The sequence below is a fragment of the Silurus aristotelis genome (assembly GCF_946808225.1).
Source record: "Silurus aristotelis genome assembly, chromosome: 18".
In the NCBI taxonomy this organism is placed as follows: Eukaryota; Metazoa; Chordata; class Actinopteri; order Siluriformes; family Siluridae; genus Silurus; species Silurus aristotelis.
The window spans coordinates 2,488,975-2,507,773 of record NC_139591.1 but is presented as its reverse complement, the minus strand read 5'-3'; the positions used below and the strand labels follow the sequence as shown (position 1 = coordinate 2,507,773).

The 18,799-nt window shown below is 36.4% G+C and overlaps 1 protein-coding gene across 1 annotated transcript; it reads right to left on the bottom strand.

Moving 5' to 3' along the window:
* Positions 1–502: 502 nt before the first annotated feature.
* sptlc1 (serine palmitoyltransferase, long chain base subunit 1) lies at positions 503–15,251 on the bottom strand. The gene is made up of 15 exons (XM_083567989.1): positions 15,121–15,251; positions 14,051–14,158; positions 11,819–11,913; positions 11,569–11,662; positions 11,232–11,304; positions 11,004–11,136; positions 10,680–10,809; positions 10,108–10,197; positions 9,749–9,856; positions 5,404–5,499; positions 4,829–4,925; positions 3,587–3,641; positions 2,804–2,921; positions 2,590–2,663; positions 503–1,654 (listed from the first exon to the last, which is right to left on the bottom strand). Exons 1-15 carry the CDS (start codon positions 15,172–15,174, stop codon positions 1,564–1,566), a joined length of 1,416 nt encoding a protein of 471 aa, XP_083424115.1. The 5' UTR covers positions 15,175–15,251; the 3' UTR covers positions 503–1,563.
* Positions 15,252–18,799: the final 3,548 nt, after the last annotated feature.

Sequence of the window (18,799 nt, the reverse complement as noted above, 5' to 3'; positions counted from 1 at the left end):
TCCTAGTACAAATGAAACGCGCCACCTACAGGTGATAAATTATATTGTTGCGCGCACAGGTAATAGATGATGGAATGGTGGAAAACGTGTCTTTTTGTTCAGTGGCGTCTAAGAGTTACTTTGTAAAGAATTTCTGATTTAATTCCCGTATATTTTGTGTCTGAAGTGAGTGATGCAGCAGCACTTTAGTCTTTTTTTGTTTTGCATGCTTCCTCAGCTCCATATCTTTACTCTCTAGTGCTATAAGACTTAATAATCATCATGGTCATCATATTCATAGCTCACTAACTAACCAGATTTCTCACTTAAATCCAAATTAGCACCTGATTCTCTAATCACATCACATACATATATATACACATATATATATATATATATATATATATATATGAGTTTGAAAGAACCAGATTTCTAAAGGTGCGACTAGAAGATCTTTCAAGAACCTTTTTACTTTTCAACATGAAGCCGAATTGCAGAAAAAAAAAAAAAAACCCAACACCCATTTTACAAATTGATTTTTATTAAAGAAAATCCCACACGCGGTTAGCAGCAACACAGAAAATGCACTTTGTTCAGTCTTAGGAAAAAAAAGGACACATCAAGAGTTCTTTGGATTGTAAAAGTTCTCATATTTTTTTAAAGACTTTTCTAAAATGAATCACAGACTGCATAAGAAACAAAAAATCTTAATGATAGATTTGACAACTTCAAAATTAAATCTATCACTTTACAGAAATTGGATACAAAAAAAATGTATATCAAGGTAAAACGTTTATTTTAGCTCTGTCATGTGAAAAACTGAATATAGTAATATTTATTTTTTTAAGATACTTTCAGAAAGGATTTACATTAAACATTTAAATGTCGCCTCTGTTATTAGAATCTGATTACGCCGAGAACCAATAATCCTGCTTACTGTTACTTTTAATCCAAGACTGAAATTGTCATAAAAAAAAATAAATAATTCTTAACGTGTCCTAGATGCAGTCATGCCGTCAAAACAAGCTGACAGTTTCATGCAATATATGGAAAAAGAATAAATCTTGTAAAAGTAATACATTTTTTCCTGGACAAAAAAAAGTTCTTGTAAAAAACAAAACAAAAAACACAAAAATCCCAAAATGTACATGGTGAAATGTCTTTCTTATGGAAATGTTCAGGAAGAATCCCTAACAGTCTATAAAAGGAACATGTGTTTAACGCTTTAAAACATGTTTTTAGTATTTACTGGAGTTTGTTCAACCGTTGCTTTTATTCAAGGCATCAGATGGAACATAAATATATTTGGTGAAAGGAAATTCTACATTCATTTCAATGTGCAACCGAAAGTCGAAACAGAACCGTGTTTTAGAATTAATATTCATAACAAAATAAAAAGCTGCAACCATTAATTCAGTTCTCGTGACGCAGGACACCGTGTCCCGAGGCCAATGTCTGAAGGTCCGACAGCCACGGCAAAAGCACCATGAATGGGTGGCATGGAATGAGAGATGGTCTGCAGCTGGACAGATGTGTTATTGTTTATTTCAGTGTTTGACATCATGCTGGAAGCGTTCGCATTTATTAAAGTGTAGCAAGAGCTGCCTCTCGAATACAGGATGCTGCCTTCTCGATTTCCTCCTCAGTCTGCTCAACAGTCACCACCACTCTGATGCTGGAATCCAGGCACAAAACATTCAATTTAGACACAAATAAAGCAAATTCATCAAATAATTAAAAGGTGTGTTTCAATAAAATGCATCTAGGTAAATACAACCACAAATGAAAACCACACAACACATTGTTGTTTATTACGTCCTTATACGTAAAACCTTCTTTTTTTTTTTTTAAACTGTACTTTTTTCTTTTTCTTTTTTATAAAAACATTACTTATTATTTAAATATTTCAAAAAAATAAATAAATAAAACAAAAAAAAAATCTATAAATAATAATTATCTAAGCTTATCAAAGTTCTTTTTATAACTTAACATCAATAATTCAATGTAAATAATTTATTAATTAAAAAAAAAAAAAAAAAAAAAAAAAGGTTTTCTTCCTTCTCAATTAAACCATAAACTGCTTTTCTTCTACACAGCTCATTGGGTCATTAAACAACTTACAACCTATTTAAAAAAATTTATTTCCATCTCTACTTCATTTGCAACAGAAAGAAAGAAAGAAAGAAAGAAAGAAAGAAAGAAAGAAAGAAAGAAAGAAAGAAAGAAAGAAAGAAAGAAAGAAAGAAAGAAAGAAAGAAAGAAAGAAAACAAAACTCTAAATATGTACTTTTTTTGCCCTCTTTTCTTTTTGTTTGTTTTGGAAATAATTTGTTTGTTTTGAAAATAATTGGCTTATTGGGTTTCTGGAAGAGTAGTGAATGTGTTCTTCCATTTATTTGTAACCAGACATAGAACTATATAAAGCATTCATTCATAAGTACAATCAATTATAATGTGTTTTGGCATATTAAAGCAAGGAAATGCATGAACTATTATATATCTATCATGACTGGTGATAGTGAAAATCTCTATTTATAAGGCTTAAAAAAAAAAAAAAAAAAAGGATATAAAATATATGTATCATACACAAGATGAGAGTTGTGTGTTCACCTGGGTGGTGGAAGGAAACGCTCTTCTTTATCTAAATAGCGAGCCTGAGTGAGAGCGATCTGTCTGTCCAAACACTGCAAGCAAGCAATAAACTACAGTATTAACACAGACCAGTTAAATATTTTTATATGTTTTGTTACTGCTAGAGTGAAGAGCTATTCTGTATCCATCTGAAGTTTTACATAAAAAATGATTTATTAGAGAAGTGTTTTACATAGTCAATGATGGAGCGTAGTCTCCTAACATCACTTTCCCTGCATCCGCTGCTGTTCACCAGCTGGAGATGGAATGCTGGAGCAAACGTCTCCCCAACAACCTTCAAGCCTGGAATTCTGTAACACACATGCCAGCTGTAATGATGACAGTTTTAGCACTAAACAATACAATAACTACAATAAAGTGTTACAAGTAGAGGGATATGCGTATGTGATATATGTGACTGGGAAGCTCCTTTACATGGGCTGAATTTTATATTGTATTGCTATACATGCATTATTAGACTGATTAGGCATAACATTATGACCACCTGCATAATAATGTGTTGGTCCCCCTTTTGCTGCCAAAACAGCCCTGACCTGTCGAGCGTCAACAGCATTCACTTCTCCAGCAATGTCTAGACATCGCAATTTGTCAAATTCGCTCAAATCCATACACATTTTTCCTGCTTCTAACAGCAACTTTAAGGACAAAACGTTCACTTGCTGCCCAATAAATATATTCACTGAATATTATAATTAATAAAATAAATAACCACTCAATGTTATAATGTTATACCTGATCAGTGTATATGGCAGAAAATCATATTAGAAGTGTCTGTGTAAATTATTGGCTATATATAATATAATAAATAAATTATAAATTATATATATAATTCTTATTTATTTATTATATATATTTTATAAACAGTTCTCTAGACCTAAATAAATGTATTTATATATACATATAAAATGGTCATTTGTTTTCATGGGGAAAAATATTAAGAGTTAGAATGCCTTACCCTTGCAGTGCTTTGTGGACATATTTACACTTCTCTCTCAGGATGGTAAAAATCTCTGGGCAAAAAAAGAAAAGAAAAAAAAAAAAAAAAGACACTTTAGTTAATAAGTTTTTAACGTGCAGGAAGAACCAAGTCACACCTAGTAATTAATAGTGATCTAACTCATAGTGATTTGTTTAGCTTGGTCGTCAGAACGCCGGTTCCCAATTAGTGAAATAAGTTCTGCAGACATAAGAGTGGAGCCGTGAACGCAGAGGTCCTACTGCTGAGACATGACTGCTAAGACGCAGTGGATTTTGCGGAATCCTCCTGCAATTACCTGCTATCGTCCTTCAATCCTTCAAGTTGTCTTAAACAGAAAAATTTCGTACGATCAGAACTATGTTCCTCAAAACAAAATTACAAAACTGTTGAATATCATCATTTACAGCACATAATAGAAGTAAAAAAAAAAAATGGTTGGCTATTTTAATGTTGAAGAAACATCATTCGGATATTGTTCCACAATTTGATTGATGAAGCTCCGCCCATCTTTACTTCTGAGAGTCTTTATACCCAATTAAAACCAACCTGTGGTCAATGAACCTTATTGGTTTTCAGGTTGTTGTTGTTTGTTTTTTTTACATTTTACGCAGTGTGCCAACTTTTTTTTTTTTTTTTTGGAATTGGGCTTGTAATACAAGTATGCCTGTTAATTATGCATTTTTGAGATTTTTGCTTTAATAGTATCCTGTAATCCAACTCGCATGTGAAACAGAACAGGTTTTCGCTCAGGAGCTTGCAGACGAGCCGTTTGATCGGAATATTAAACAATGATTTATTTACTATTGCGGCATCTTTCATAATAGAGAGCTTAATATAAATCAAGAGAGGTCTCGTGTCTGGTTCTATAAAATCCAGAGTTAGATCTGCAGCCAGTTAGGAGTCCCTTTTTTAGTCCTCAAAGTTTAAAAATAATTTTTGTAGCATTCATATGGGCCTCAACATATGGTCCAAATCAGGAAGATATCAGGCTTTGTTTTCTGTTTGAAGCATTTCCAGGTCAAAATTGTGAAATGGAATAAACCCAGTAATCTGATGGGTAACAAAAACGCATGAATCTACTAACTGCTCCTCCCTTTAGATATTATTGTGCATTTTAACAGCTTTTGTGTGCTTTGTTATATAAAGAAAGATGAATTATACTGTATATTGGATGGAAAATTGAATGCCAGAGTTGTGTGTGTGTGTGTGTTTTGTTACCTGGGTTCTCCTCCATGATGTTGAGAGCCTCAATAGCAGCAGAAGCCAACATGGGTGGAAGGGAGGCTGAGAAACAGTAGCCCTGTCCAGACAGACGCTAACACACACACACACACACACACACACACACACACACACACACACACACACACACACACACACAAAAGCATGATCGATCAGTGAGAAATTTCCTGTGACTTCGCAATGTCTAAATAAGGAATTCTGCCTAAAAGCGTCCAGGAATTAATTTCAATTCACTGCCAGGAAATGTTGCTCAATGAGTGTGTCCTGCAGTCACTCTGATCATAAAGTTCTTTCAGCCAGAAATCTGGTCTGCATATAACAGATGTTCATAGATGGGTCATAGATCTTGCATTTAGCCGGGTTTACATTTCAAAGCACACATGTATCCAGTTATATCCACTGCTTTTGATCATATAAATGATGATGATGATGATACAAAAGCCTTCTCCAATCCCGTGCACATCCGAAATCGAAATGAACTACAATGAAAACTTTGATGGTTTGCAGAGAGAAGAATATCCAGTGCTGAAAGAGACATAAATCTCAGGTACCTGATGATCAATTACAAACGATCGTCCGCAGCAGAATCCGCCGATGGAGGCCACTGCGTTCTCCATGTTGGCGCTTATGAGGTCGATGTCATCGATCTGCATACAGTTTAAGTCGTAACATTATTAAGATAATAATCTAAATAAATAATGTGAATGAGTTTTAAATATGAATCGAAATATGTACAATAATATATTGGTTATTTATTTAAAATCATAGAGATTTTTTTATTTCTGAACTTTCCACTAACTAAAATAAATTGAAAAAAGTTTGACGTTTTAAAGTTTGGATTTAATCTGCTATTAAAACTCAAAACCTGTGGCAATGGCAGATATAAAAAATTTAAAGAAATTGGCTTTTTTTTTTGTGTCAAATTGTGTCAAAGGTTTTTCCATATTAACTCGCATTAAATCCAATAAAGTACAAATATTGTAAAAAAGAATCAACCCAGCCATTAGGGGGGCACAGTGTACTCTTAGTGCCGGTCCCAAGCCCGGGTAAATGGGGAGGGTTGCGTTAGGAAGGGCATCCAGCGTAAAACATGTGCCAAATCAAATATGCGGATCACAAATGAGAATTTCATACCGGATCGGTCGAGGCCCGGGTTAACAACGACCGCCACAGGTATCGTTAGCCGACAGGGTACCGGTGGAAATTGGGCTACTGTTGGCCGAAGGAGGAGAAGGAGAGGAGGAAGGCGTCTACAGAGACGGCAGGAAAAGGAGCAGTGTAGGAGAGTAGAGGTTCGGGTTGGTACTTTAAATGTTGGTACTATGACGGGTAAAGGGAGAGAGATAGCTGATATGATGGAGAGGAGAAAGGTAGATGTGTTGTGTGTTCAGGAGACCAAGTGGAAAGGGAGTAAGGCCAGGAACATTGGAGGTGGGTTTAAACTGTTTTATCATGGTGTGGATGGGAAGAGAAATGGTGTAGGGGTGATTCTGAAGGAAGAGTACAGTAAGAGTGTAGTGGAGGTGAAGAGAGTTTCTGATAGGGTGATGATCGTGAAGGTGGAAGTTGAAGGGATGATGATAAATGTCATCAGTGCCTATGCTCCACAAGTTGGCTGTGAGATGGAGGAGAAGGAAAGATTCTGGAGTGAATTAGATGAAGTGGTAGATGGTGTACCTAGGAAAGAACGATTGGTGATTGGGGCAGACTTTAATGGGCATGTAGGTGAAGGGAACAGAGGTGATGAGGAGGTGATGGGTAGGTATGGTTTTAAGGAGAGGAATGTGGAAGGGCAGATGGTGGTAGATTTTGCTAAAAGGATGGAAATGGCAGTGGTGAACACGTATTTTAAGAAGAAGGAGGATCATAGGGTGACGTATAAGAGTGGAGGAAGGTGCACACAGGTGGATTATCTTCTGTGTAGGAGATGCAACCTGAAGGAGATTGGAGACTGTAAGGTGTTGGCGGGGGACAGTGTAGCTAGACAGCATCGAATGGTGGTCTGTAGGATGGTTTTGGAGGCGAAGAAGAAGAGGAGGAAAGTAAGGTTTGAAAGAAGAATAAGATGGTGGAAACTGAAGGAGGAAGAGTGTAGTGTGAGGTTCAGGGAAGAGGTCAGACAGGGGCTTGGTGGTGGTGAAGAGGTGCCGGATGATTGGGCAACTACTGCAGGAGTGATGAGGGAGGCAGCTAGAAAAGTACTTGGTGTGACATCTGGAAATAGAAAGCAAGACAAGGAGACGTGGTGGTGGAATGAGGAAGTGCAGGAGAGCATTAGGGGAAAGAGATTGGCAAAACAGAAGTGGGATCGACAGAGTGATGAGAAAAGTAGGCAGGAGTACAAGGAGATGCGGCAGCAGGTTAAAAGGGATGTGGCAAAAGCCAAGGAAAAGGCATATGAGGAACTGTATAAGAGGTTGGACACTAAGGAAGGAGAAAAGGATTTATACCGATTGGCCAAGCAGAGGGACCGAGCTGGGAAGGATGTACTGCAAGTTAGAGCAATAAAGGATGGAGAGGGAAATGTGTTGACTAGTGAGGAGAGTGTGTTGAGAAGATGGAGGGAGTATTTTGAGCAGCTGATGAATGAGGAAAATCAGAGAGAGAGAAGGTTGGAGGATGTGGAGTTGGTGAAGCAGGATGTAGATAGGATTAGTAAGGAGGAAGTGAGAGCAGCGATTAAGAGGATGAAGAATGGAAAGTCGGTTGGACCAGATGACATACCGGTAGAAGCGTGGAGATGTTTAGGAGAGATGGCAGTGGAGTTTTTAACCAGATTGTTTAACAGGATTCTGGAAGGGGAGAGGATGCCTGAGGAATGGAGAAGGAGTGTGCTGGTACCGATCTTTAAGCATAAGGGAGATGTGCAAACCTGCAGTAACTACAGGGGAATTAAGTTGATCAGTCACACCATGAAGTTATGGGAAAGAGTAGTGGAAGCCAGGCTGAGAGAAGAGGTGACCATCTGTGAGCAACAGTATGGTTTCATGCCGAGGAAGAGCACCACAGATGCCTTATTTGCTTTGAGGATGTTGATGGAGAAGTATAGAGAAGGACAGAAGGAGCTGCATTGTGTATTTGTGGATTTAGAGAAAGCGTACGACAGGGTGCCGAGAGAGGAGTTGTGGTATTGTATGAGGAAGTCAGGTGTGTCAGAGAAGTATTTGAGGGTGGTGCAGGACATGTATGAGGACAGTGTGACGGCAGTAAAGTGTGCAGTAGGTACGACAGACTGGTTCAGGGTGAAGGTTGGACTACATCAGGGATCGGCCCTGAGCCCTTTCCTGTTTGCAGTGGTGATGGACAGGTTGACGGACGAGGTCAGACAGGAGTCTCCCTGGACTATGATGTTTGCAGATGATATTGTGATTTGTGGTGAGAGTAGAGAGCAGGTTGAGAAGAGCCTGGAGAGGTGGAGATATGCGCTGGAGAGAAGGGGAATGAAAGTCAGTAGGAGTAAGACAGAGTACATGTGTGTGAATGAGAGGGAGGGCAGTGGAGTGATGCGGTTGCAGGGTGAAGAGGTGAAGAAGGTGGAGGAGTTCAGGTACCTGGGGTCAACAGTGCAAAGTAATGGAGAGTGTGTTAGGGAAGTAAAGAAAAGAGTGCAGGCAGGGTGGAGTGGGTGGAGAAGAGTGACAGGAGTGATTTGTGATAGAAGAGTATCTGCAAGAATGAAAGGGAAAGTTTATAGGACTGTGGTGAGACCTGCGATGTTGTATGGATTAGAGACAGTGGCATTGAGTAAAAGACAGGAGGTGGAGCTGGAGGTAGCAGAGCTGAAGATGTTGAGGTTTTCGTTGGGAGTGACGAGGATGGACAAGATTAGAAATGAGTTTATTAGAGGGACAGCACATGTAGGATGTTGTGGTGACAAGGTGAGGGAGGCGAGATTGAGATGGTTTGGACATGTGCAGAGAAGGGACATGAATTATATTGGTAGAAAAATGCTGAAGATGGAGCCACCAGGTAGGAGGAAAAGAGGAAGGCCAAGGAGGAGGTTCATGGATGTGGTGAGGGAAGACATGCAGGTAGTTGGTGTAAAAGAGGCAGATGTAGAGGACAGGGTGGTATGGAGACGGATGATCCGCTGTGGCGACCCCTAATGGGAGCAGCCGAAAGAAGAAGAAGATTGTAAAAAAGAATCGTATCACGATTGTATTAATCGCTTTTTATTTACAGTGGTGTAAAGTACGAGTAAAATGTACTGACGCTATTTTTTGCCTACTTTTTGTTTACTACATTTATGATTTAATAGATGCACATATTTGACTCCACTATATTTAAATCGACAACGAGCGTTACCTTTAGCACATCGGCCTAAAGGTTCTGCAAAAGAGCCGATATTTACTTTCATTTTATTTGTCCATTGAAGATTTTTTTTTAAATATTGCTTTAATCTTTTTTTTGTTGCTGTTGGGTTGATCTTGGTTGTTGAGGTGTAGAAGTCGATTTATATTTTAGGATATTAAAAACTCAAATCAACTGTTTCTGGCTTTTCAATAACATGCGTCTTGGTTTTAAGGATTAGTGCATATTTGAGCTCACGATCGTTTATACATTCAAAAACTCAAGTACAGTGCAACCTCGATACTCTTACCTTCTATGGCCCAAATTTTTTTTTCGTTTTGACTCTTTCCTTTTGATGGTTACATTTTCAAAAGGGGGAATTGTACATTTGCTGTACTGTAAACTCAACAAGAAGTGAGAATTACTCGTCATAAATGTTTTATTTACTACTTTAAATTAATAATACAACAATAAAATTGTTTTTCAAACATTATGTAATTCATTAGTACAAACCCTGTTTTGAAATGTTTGAAAAGTCGCCAAAAATGGAGGCCGCGAGTGTCAAAGTTCCACTGTACTGTTCAATATGCAGATATTTTTACTTACATTCGCTCCGAAGTGTTCCGTGACACCGCGTCCATGCTCTCCCAGCACACCAAAAGACATGCTTTCCTCCAAAAAGATGCGAACTTTATACTTGTACTTCAGCTTCACCTGGAAAAGCAGACATGCCTGGTCATTTCTCCAGACGCACAGTTTTCCAACAACGATTTATGTGGACAGTGTGTTTTTTAAGAAGGGGTGGTAGAGCTTAGTGGTTGAGGCATTGGACTTTGGATTCGAAGGTCATGAGTTCAAATCCCAGCCACACCAAACTGCCACTCCTGGACCCCCTGAGCAATGAAGGATAGGGGGATAAAGGTGTCTGCCAAATGCCATGAAGTTGAATGTAATTGTTTTCTCACCAGCTGTGGAAGTGGACAGATGTCTGCGGTGTTCATATACAGTCCTTCCACTACAATGAATTTTCTGGTGACTCTGGCTTTGCGTGGATTCTGGAAAAAAAAAAAAAAAAGTGCACATCAGTGAGAGGATTAGGGCACGTCATTGCGTTCTTTCGCGTATTTGTGTAGAAACTCTGGATTGGATATCCGGTGGTGTAAAGTAACCGGATTCATAGTACTTTCACTCCAGTATGATTTTTTTTAGTACTCTTTCCACCACTGTGGATATCACATCTAAAGAATAGATGAATTCTTGGTTTCTGACTTCATATTTGGACACGTTAACCCATTTCACAAGAATATTTAGTGTTTATGTAATTTGAATCCTGCTTTGACTATTTTTCCTACAAAGATCACACTGGTTATGGAGACAGTTTAGCAAACAGAGGTCAATTCCATCTGCCTAAAGATGACAGACCTGTGGGATTATTTGTGGCTCTTGTTCTACAGTTACTGCAGTTCTTACACTGAAAGCACAAGATTTCCTCCCACAGTACGTATTCACGGCATATGCGTGACTCTTGTGTCTCCACCTTCTGGTCTTCCAGCTCCTGCTCCTTGAGTAGCCGCTCCAGGTCCTCCATGTCGTTATGCTTGAAGTACTTAATGAAGCTCCGTGAAGCCTGTAAACCTTTCTGGATTGCGAAACACGCTGCCTCGTCACTGTGGGAACAGGGTCACAAACAGCGCACAATAACAAGCTTTTTACTTGTGTAACCAAAGTTCGGTGCATCTGGAGAATAACAGAACGATAAGTTCAACAAACTTCTGAAAAACACAAGCGGGAAACAATAGAAGTTTGCAGAACAGAGCAGGAAGGCTGAGAAGAAGGAAGCGTAGAATACACCAGCGCTTACACAAATACGATGTCGCCTCGCTTGGAGTAGGCAGGAATAGCGCTAGCTATGGTTGCAAAGCCGTAAGAGTAGATGATGGCCTCCTCTGTTCTCATAAACTTAGCCAAGCGCTCCTCTAACTCCAGGTGAACATCTAAAAGAAGGGATGTTCACAGTACATAAGGAACGCTTAGCAATGCAAATGAGTTCAAGACCCAAACAAGCTTGTGGAAAGAAATCTTTACACACCAAACGTTCCATAGAAGCCTCTCGGGCCACATGTGCCCACGCCATACTTCCTAAGAGATGCGAGCGCCTTTTTCTGAAACGGGAAAAGGTAATAAATAAACATATTCGAAAACAGTGACATCTTTTTGCAATACACCATTTTTTTTATCCTTTAGTAATAAAAACCATTTATGCAAAACGATTTTGTTCTTCCACAAGGAAATTCATTAATGCAGTTAAAACTCAGTGAGCGCTGAAGCAGCTGCGTCTGACCACTGCTCTGCAATCAGAGCTGGACACAAACTAAGACGCATGGAAAAGCAATTAGGTGAGCGCCTGCATTCGCGATGGTACAAACCTTGACACGTGCGTTATCCAGCAGGCCCAAGAAGTTAAACGAGGCGAAGTTAATGCACTCTTTGCCATTAACAATCATTTTGTGGCTTGGAGAGCTGTAAAAGAAAAATACTGCTATTAGCAGCAAGTAGGAGCGCAGCACGTATTTATTCTTTCGGCTCGGAGTCGATAGAACTGCGGTAATCAGTCATGTCAGAGTTAATAATGTAGTACCGATGAACCCTAATGGAAGGTGTTCCAGGCCAACTTACCCAGTCACAACGTCATAATTCAGATACGGCTGATCTTTCGATGCAGGAGGAACCAGAGGCTCTGGTTGCCATTCTTCAATTAACTCCTCTTTCTCCTAAAATATTTACCAATACACAGGTTTCAGTTTTAGAGCATTAGACAAGCAGCAAGTGTTTAAGCATTAAAAGGTTTTTTTGTGGGTCATTCAGAAATGATCACAATGTTGGAAAGGTGAAGACTCAGAACAGTCATGTTTAGGAAACCAGTTTGTGATGGGATTTCTTTAGAGGTTGAAAGATTCATCGGTGTGGATAGTTGATTGCTGGAACTATTGGCAAAAACCCATACAGTTTTTCCGGTTTGCGTTATACAGTACAACAGCGGCCTCTAGAGGCAAATCACTTATGCCACAGGCTGTTTATTTAAACTGTCTTTTTTTGGGGATATATTTATTTTTTAGAATTACCTTTGTCTTCGGTTTGAATGCACGTCGTATTTTCCTAAATTCTTATTAATAATAATTAATATATCTATATTTTCTTCAGCACATTTTCATGATTCAGTACTATTTTTTTGTTTTTGTAATAAAGTTCAGTACTATTTTACATTAAGTATTATATTTGTATTTTATATCCAGTATCCATTTTAATAACATTTTAATTGGTTAATTAGTTATCAGCAAGTTTGACCCAATCTAGCCATTAGTATCAGTAAAATCGGTCAGCCTCTGGTTTTCTAGTAGCATTTATTTGCCAGCAATACTCTGATAGGCTGTGGCATTCAAGAGATGATTGATTGGAATTAACAGACTCAAAGTATCCCAATAAATCGCTTCCCAAACCATTACACCATCAAACCATTACACATCTCCCCAAGCCTGTAGACACTAAGCAGTTTGAGGCCACGGATTCATGCTGATGGCACCAAATTCTTGTCCTACCCTGTTTGCTTCAGGAGAAATTCAGATTTATCAGACCAGGGTATGTCTTTTCTACTGCAATCTCAATCCCCAATCTGATGGTTGATGTGAACATTATACAGGCAGATTACCAGCCTCTTGAGTTTCATTAAATGCACTACAGTCACATGATCGGAGGATTTGATAATTGCATGAATGAGTAGGTGTACATGTGTTCCTACGTGTGTGTGACTCATCGGATGTGCACAAACCTTTGGACTGTTATTTAGAAATTGGCTAAAATGTTGTTGGGGCAAAACTACAAATACAAAACTGTAATCGAATAAAAAAGCATAATAGTTTTCCCACAGGTTATTACTTAATCTGTAAAATTTACTGCCATGACACATTCGGATGGAAAGAACAAGCACAGAGAGCAAATGTTTATATCTGGACTGGTATGAAGGTTCCACCTCCCACTTTGTTAAAAAAATAAATAAATTGAGCTCAGCATAAAAACATATTTATCAAATTACACCTTGACCAGCATTTCTTTTAGTCTGTTCATCTCTCATTTCACTGATAGATTTTTTGCAGGACGAGCGCATTATTTCTGAAAAAAGGGATCGATTCATAAACCTGAATGAATAAAATCACAAATATAAATAGTTGCACAACTCATCATTCTAAAGACCCGACAGTTTTTTTCTCGTTTTACCATAAGACCCGACCTCTATCTTTATAACATCTAAAAAAATGTATGTCATTAACAAATTACAATTAAAATAACAACCAACAAACATTTCCTGGACTTAAATATATAGAATTAGTAAAAAAATATGATAAAAGTGTGAAGTTTAATTAAAAGAATATGATTATATTAGATACGTTTACATTACGGCATTCGGCAGACGCCCTTATAAAGAGCTTATAACTGAGCAGGGGAGGGTTAAGGGCCTTGCTCAAGGGCCCAGCAGTGGCAGCTTGGTGGTGGTGGGATTTAAAATTGTGTATTAGACGAAAGTTAATTATAACGATAATTTAACAGATTAAATAAATTCATTCTGTATGTATATTTTACAGCATCATTTTTTTTATTAGTAGATAGATAGATAGATAGATAGATAGATAGATAGATAGATAGATAGATAGATAGATAGATAGATAGATAGATAGATAGATGCTTATACTTTTATACTTTATATTCTATTTTTTCAGTATGAGAGTTTACCTCTGTCCTACTCTGTGTATATGTGACATAACAATAAACTATACATAAGACCAAGAAAACAACAAACACACAGTAAAATGATTTTGAACCGATATATAATAGAACTTGGAGGAATCCCGTTACCTTATCGGTCAGATCAGACCTCTCTTGCAGCTTATACGTTTTTGAGAACAACAGTCTGATGATCCATAATATCAAGATTCCTTCTAAAATCAAATGATACGCTGGTGCCTAGGAGCAGAGAAACACGTGTACAAAGATTTTATAACTTCAACAGGTTAAATATGTATGTTGTTTAAAATACTGAACACCATATGAACAGAATATACAGTGTATGTCATACGGAGGCATGTACAGAGTAAAATAAATTATTATAAACTTTAAAACAACCAGCAGACATTTACAGGATTTAAGATAAGAGAAATAAATCTATAGAATTTGTATGAAATGATTATAAACGTGATCAGGTTCATTTGAATTCGATTACAATTCTATTAACTAATTATAATTATTTAATAATAGAAATAACAATAGTATCTATCATTATAAGACCCTATCTATTAAGTCGATATAATTAATATATTAAAAGATAAATTAGGTCACATTGATAACTATAAAAAATACAAACAAGGTAATTTTTCTTGATTTTTTTTTTATTTTACATTTCTCGTATTTCTTGAATTTTCTTTTCTGAATATAAATGCAATCCGAAACACAGTAAATCTCGATGTTTGAACCCAGCACTTTTTTTTTTTAACAAAAAAAAAACCTTTTTATCTTTAATATAATAAAATTTTTACATATATAATTTGATTTCATCTCATTTTTAGTTTATTTACATTTTGCCTCTGCTGCCGCTGGTGATTAAATAAACGTAGTCTTGGAGCTAATAAACGAGATTAAAGGCTTAAATACAAATGGCAGCTCATTCCCTACATTAGTGCACTTCATTCCCCGAAGATAGAATTAATGATACACCCTATCTAGGACACTAAATGTACAATACACTGTCATTTGAAACGCGACCACTTTCTATTTGGCAACCTGTTTTACTTCCTGTATTAGCCAGAGAACAAACTAGATTATATTTATTTATTCAGGAGAGACACATCGATCCGTCAGGTTTCAGCAAATCCAGCACACAAAACGTAAAACTGTTTACATAATTATATCGGACTCAATTTTCTACTTACCTCGTAAAAAGCTTGCACCATCTCAACTAACACCCACTGTTGCCCAACCGCCATCTTGGATGTCCGCGTCACATGGCCTTGCCGAATACGTCATTTTGTCTGCAATGGACTTGCGCCCTCTTGTGGATTGTTTTAATTAACTACTATTTATTTTTAATTAATTTACATTTTGAACAAAAGACCTGAAATGTTAATCAAAATAATAATTAAAAAAAAGCTAGAAAGCATTTTGCAATGTAAAAAACTCATATTCTTCATTCCATGTTCCTAATTGATGTGTGTGTGTGTGTGTGTGTGTGTGTGTGTGTGTGTGTGTGTGTGTGTGTGTGTGTATATATATATATATATATATATATATATATATATATATATATATATATATATATATATTTATATACTGTAATATGTTTTAATGCCACTCAAAATGTCAGTTTTCATCCTATGTTACCAATGGTATTTTCTTTTCTCATTTCTCTATTATCTGACATTTATTTAATCCTCTCTAATCACCGTGCTGCAAGGAAAATTATTAAAATAAGAGAAAAAGAAATTGTAATTATCCTTTTTTTAACATTCTAGACTTTATTATATATATATATATATATATATATATATATATATATATATATATATATATATATATATATATATATATATATATATATATATATATATATATATGTATATATATATATGTGTGTGTGTGTGTGTGTGTGTGTGTGTGTGTGTGTGTGTGTGTGTGTGTGTGTGTGTGTTTGGGATGTAAGAGAAGAAGTGGCGGTGAAGAAAACTGGTGAGGAAACTTGGCAGTCACTTAGACCAGACTGTAGTGTAATGTAATATTTGATTTTAATATCCCTTAATCTTTATCCTTTATCTAGTGAATAATCATGTCATCCCATAATATACAAAATGGTTTAAATCAAATCGTGTAAGTCTCATGGTGCAATCATGATGTTTTACTACTCTTCTAATGTGTTATCACATCCATCACGTAGATCCCAGGTGTCATTACTGTCGACAAGATACTACTGTACAAGACCAGATATTTTGACCAAGAGACATTTCCTGGTTTAGTTTTAAAAAAATCTGTAGAATGATGATATACGTAGCGTAATACTATTATTTGATATTAAATTCTAATTATATTAGCTAATTATTATGATAATTTAATAATAGGAATGATTATAGTATCTATCTATGATTAATTAGACAAAATTGCAGACATTTTGTTCAAATATTAGTAATAAAAGTTAAAAGTTGAATAATGATACATTGTATGATGTTTAACAAAATAAATTATAGAAAGGTAATTATATTGTTTTATATCACAGGAAGAGATAGATAAAATGTAATACAGCACTTCTTTTGTGATGTTTAATTGATGGTAAAAAAAAAAAAATCTGTATTTTTTAATAAACAACATATAAATTTTTGGAATGTAAATGTTTCATGTTTTTTGGCCACAAGAGGGTGCTGTTAGACACTTCATCACGTCATGAGAAAGACATTAAGGACTGAGTGCAGTACAGTAGATAAGTTTATATTTAAATTAGATTTAGATATTTACAGCATACTATTGGGTAATTATATGAATGATAAAATATAATTGATTGATTGGTTGGTTGATTGATCAATTGAAGGAAATCAATGTTTACAAGCAAGTTAACGCAACAATTTATTCATAATTTACCAAAAAAAAAAATTCTGCTTGTTCCAAAGGTGTGTCCTTTCTTACCTTTCAGGCAGATTTTAAAGCATATTGTGCTGGCATGCCCCTGCCTGTGTTGAATAATTAGTCTTCATCAAGTATGCCAATATCAACATTGCCTAATCAGCTGTCTGCTTTGATAACACACACACACACACACACACACACACACACACACACACACACACACACACTGAACAGTGTTAATGTCTGAGGTTTCACACTGGGAAATAATAATTACATAAACAAAAAACACATCAAATCTACAGTTATGATCTCATAAATTTCATGATGTTCTTATCGCAAGACTGCATTAAACATCTAAACAGAAAGGTGATGAAAACAATGTTTTCTGGCAGCTTTGTCTAATATGAATAAAGTTTTAAAAAGTGCGTTGGTGGCTTTCAGCAGACATGTGATTAGATGAAGATAAGGCTGAAGGGTTGCTATGTAGCAAAAGTACCAAGTTACATTAAACAGGAAAATACCACCAAATACAATATGACCCACAGTATATTCTTTCACATTCTTACTTCCTGGTTTGAAGGACAAAAATATCACATATGAAGTCATTTTGCAAAGCATGACTGCCAGAAAAAGGAGGGCAGGAATGCAGGAAATCAAGCTATGAAGTAAAGTCTTCAATCTGCAGAAATAATAAGGCAGATTTCTTATGTAAAAGGATTATGTAAATGTTGTTAATACCTAAGCTTACGTAATACTTGTAGCTCAGAAACACTTAAAGATGCTTGTTCATGTGAATATCTTCAGGGTAGATAAATAAAGAGTATCAAATAAAGTGTTCAACAGGTTTTAAAATACACAATGTCTCAGCTGATATGAAAAAAATATGACTTTCTTTGATTTTATATATATATATATATATGCACATATACAGTATATAGTATCACAGTATCAAAGTTAATACACCCCTTACACGTGTCCTATTTAGCATGTAGTTGTCTGCTTGACAGGACCATACAAATTAGTGTATCTTTTATTAAAGCATTATAAATTTGGTGCTTTCAGTCCAATTCTCTCGTACTGACCACTGGATGTTCTACATGGAACCTCATGGCAAAGAATCTCTGAGGATTTAAGAAGCAGATTTGTTGCTCTCCACAAAAAAGGCCTCTGCTATAAGAAGACCGGTAACACCGCTAACACGTTATATACATATCAAATTTATACAAATATATTATAATATAATTCACCTTTGTAAATACACATTGGGTATTAACCTAATTAAAACCTAATCTTTTATACTTTATCATTTTACCCTGATGATATACAGAAATAAAAAGCAATTTGAAGTGTTGCTAAGCTACAAGTGGTCAGCATACGTATTTAAAATATTTACATGATCCTCGTTCTGTTCTTTAACCTTGTGTTGAGTTGTCTAACATATTTGCACAAGCATTTGTGAAATGACAAGTGACAGGGTGTGGGTGTACCAAACCACACGGAAAAACTGGATATTTTATATGTAACCCTGATTTTCTAGGTTGCTATTATTGATATGTGATCATTCGATAAAGTAAAGCACATTCATCAGTGTGCATTCATGTGTTACGTGTAACCACCGACTGAACCCTGCGCACTTTTTTTCCAGCTGGATGTGAGAGTCATGAAGATTGACGTCATCGAGGAAACCTCTTCATTTGCTACCTGATCGGTCGCCTAGCAACAGCATGGAACACCAGCCGACGGCTTTGCAAAATGTAAATGATGAAGGCCTTTCGCGGAGGCGAGATGCCTTGCGTGGAGCTCCAGGGCCTATTCAGAACATCCAAATAGATCTGCTTGTGAGCGAGCTGCGCATTCCTTCCTTATTAATGTTACTACCGTGGGTGTGACCCTGGTGATGCAGTGCTGGATGGAACTGATTTTTCCTTCGTTTTTATGTTGCAACAAAATGGCACAAATCAATGTTTTTTGGAGAATCTAACAATATCAGTGATATTGAAT

What these genes read in the sequence shown, in the direction of transcription:
- sptlc1 (XM_083567989.1), bottom strand. Translation starts at nt 15,174, where the DNA reads ATGGCGGTTGGGCAACAGTGGGTGTTAGTTGAGATGGTGCAAGCTTTT. An exon ending in AGGCTTCTATGGAACGTTTG is followed by an intron (nt 11,137 to 11,231) that starts GTGTGTAAAGAT and finishes CCCTTCTTTTAG; the next exon opens with ATGTTCACCTGGAGTTAGAG. An exon ending in CGTTTGTAATTGATCATCAG is followed by an intron (nt 4,926 to 5,403) that starts GTACCTGAGATT and finishes TGTGTGTGTTAG; the next exon opens with CGTCTGTCTGGACAGGGCTA.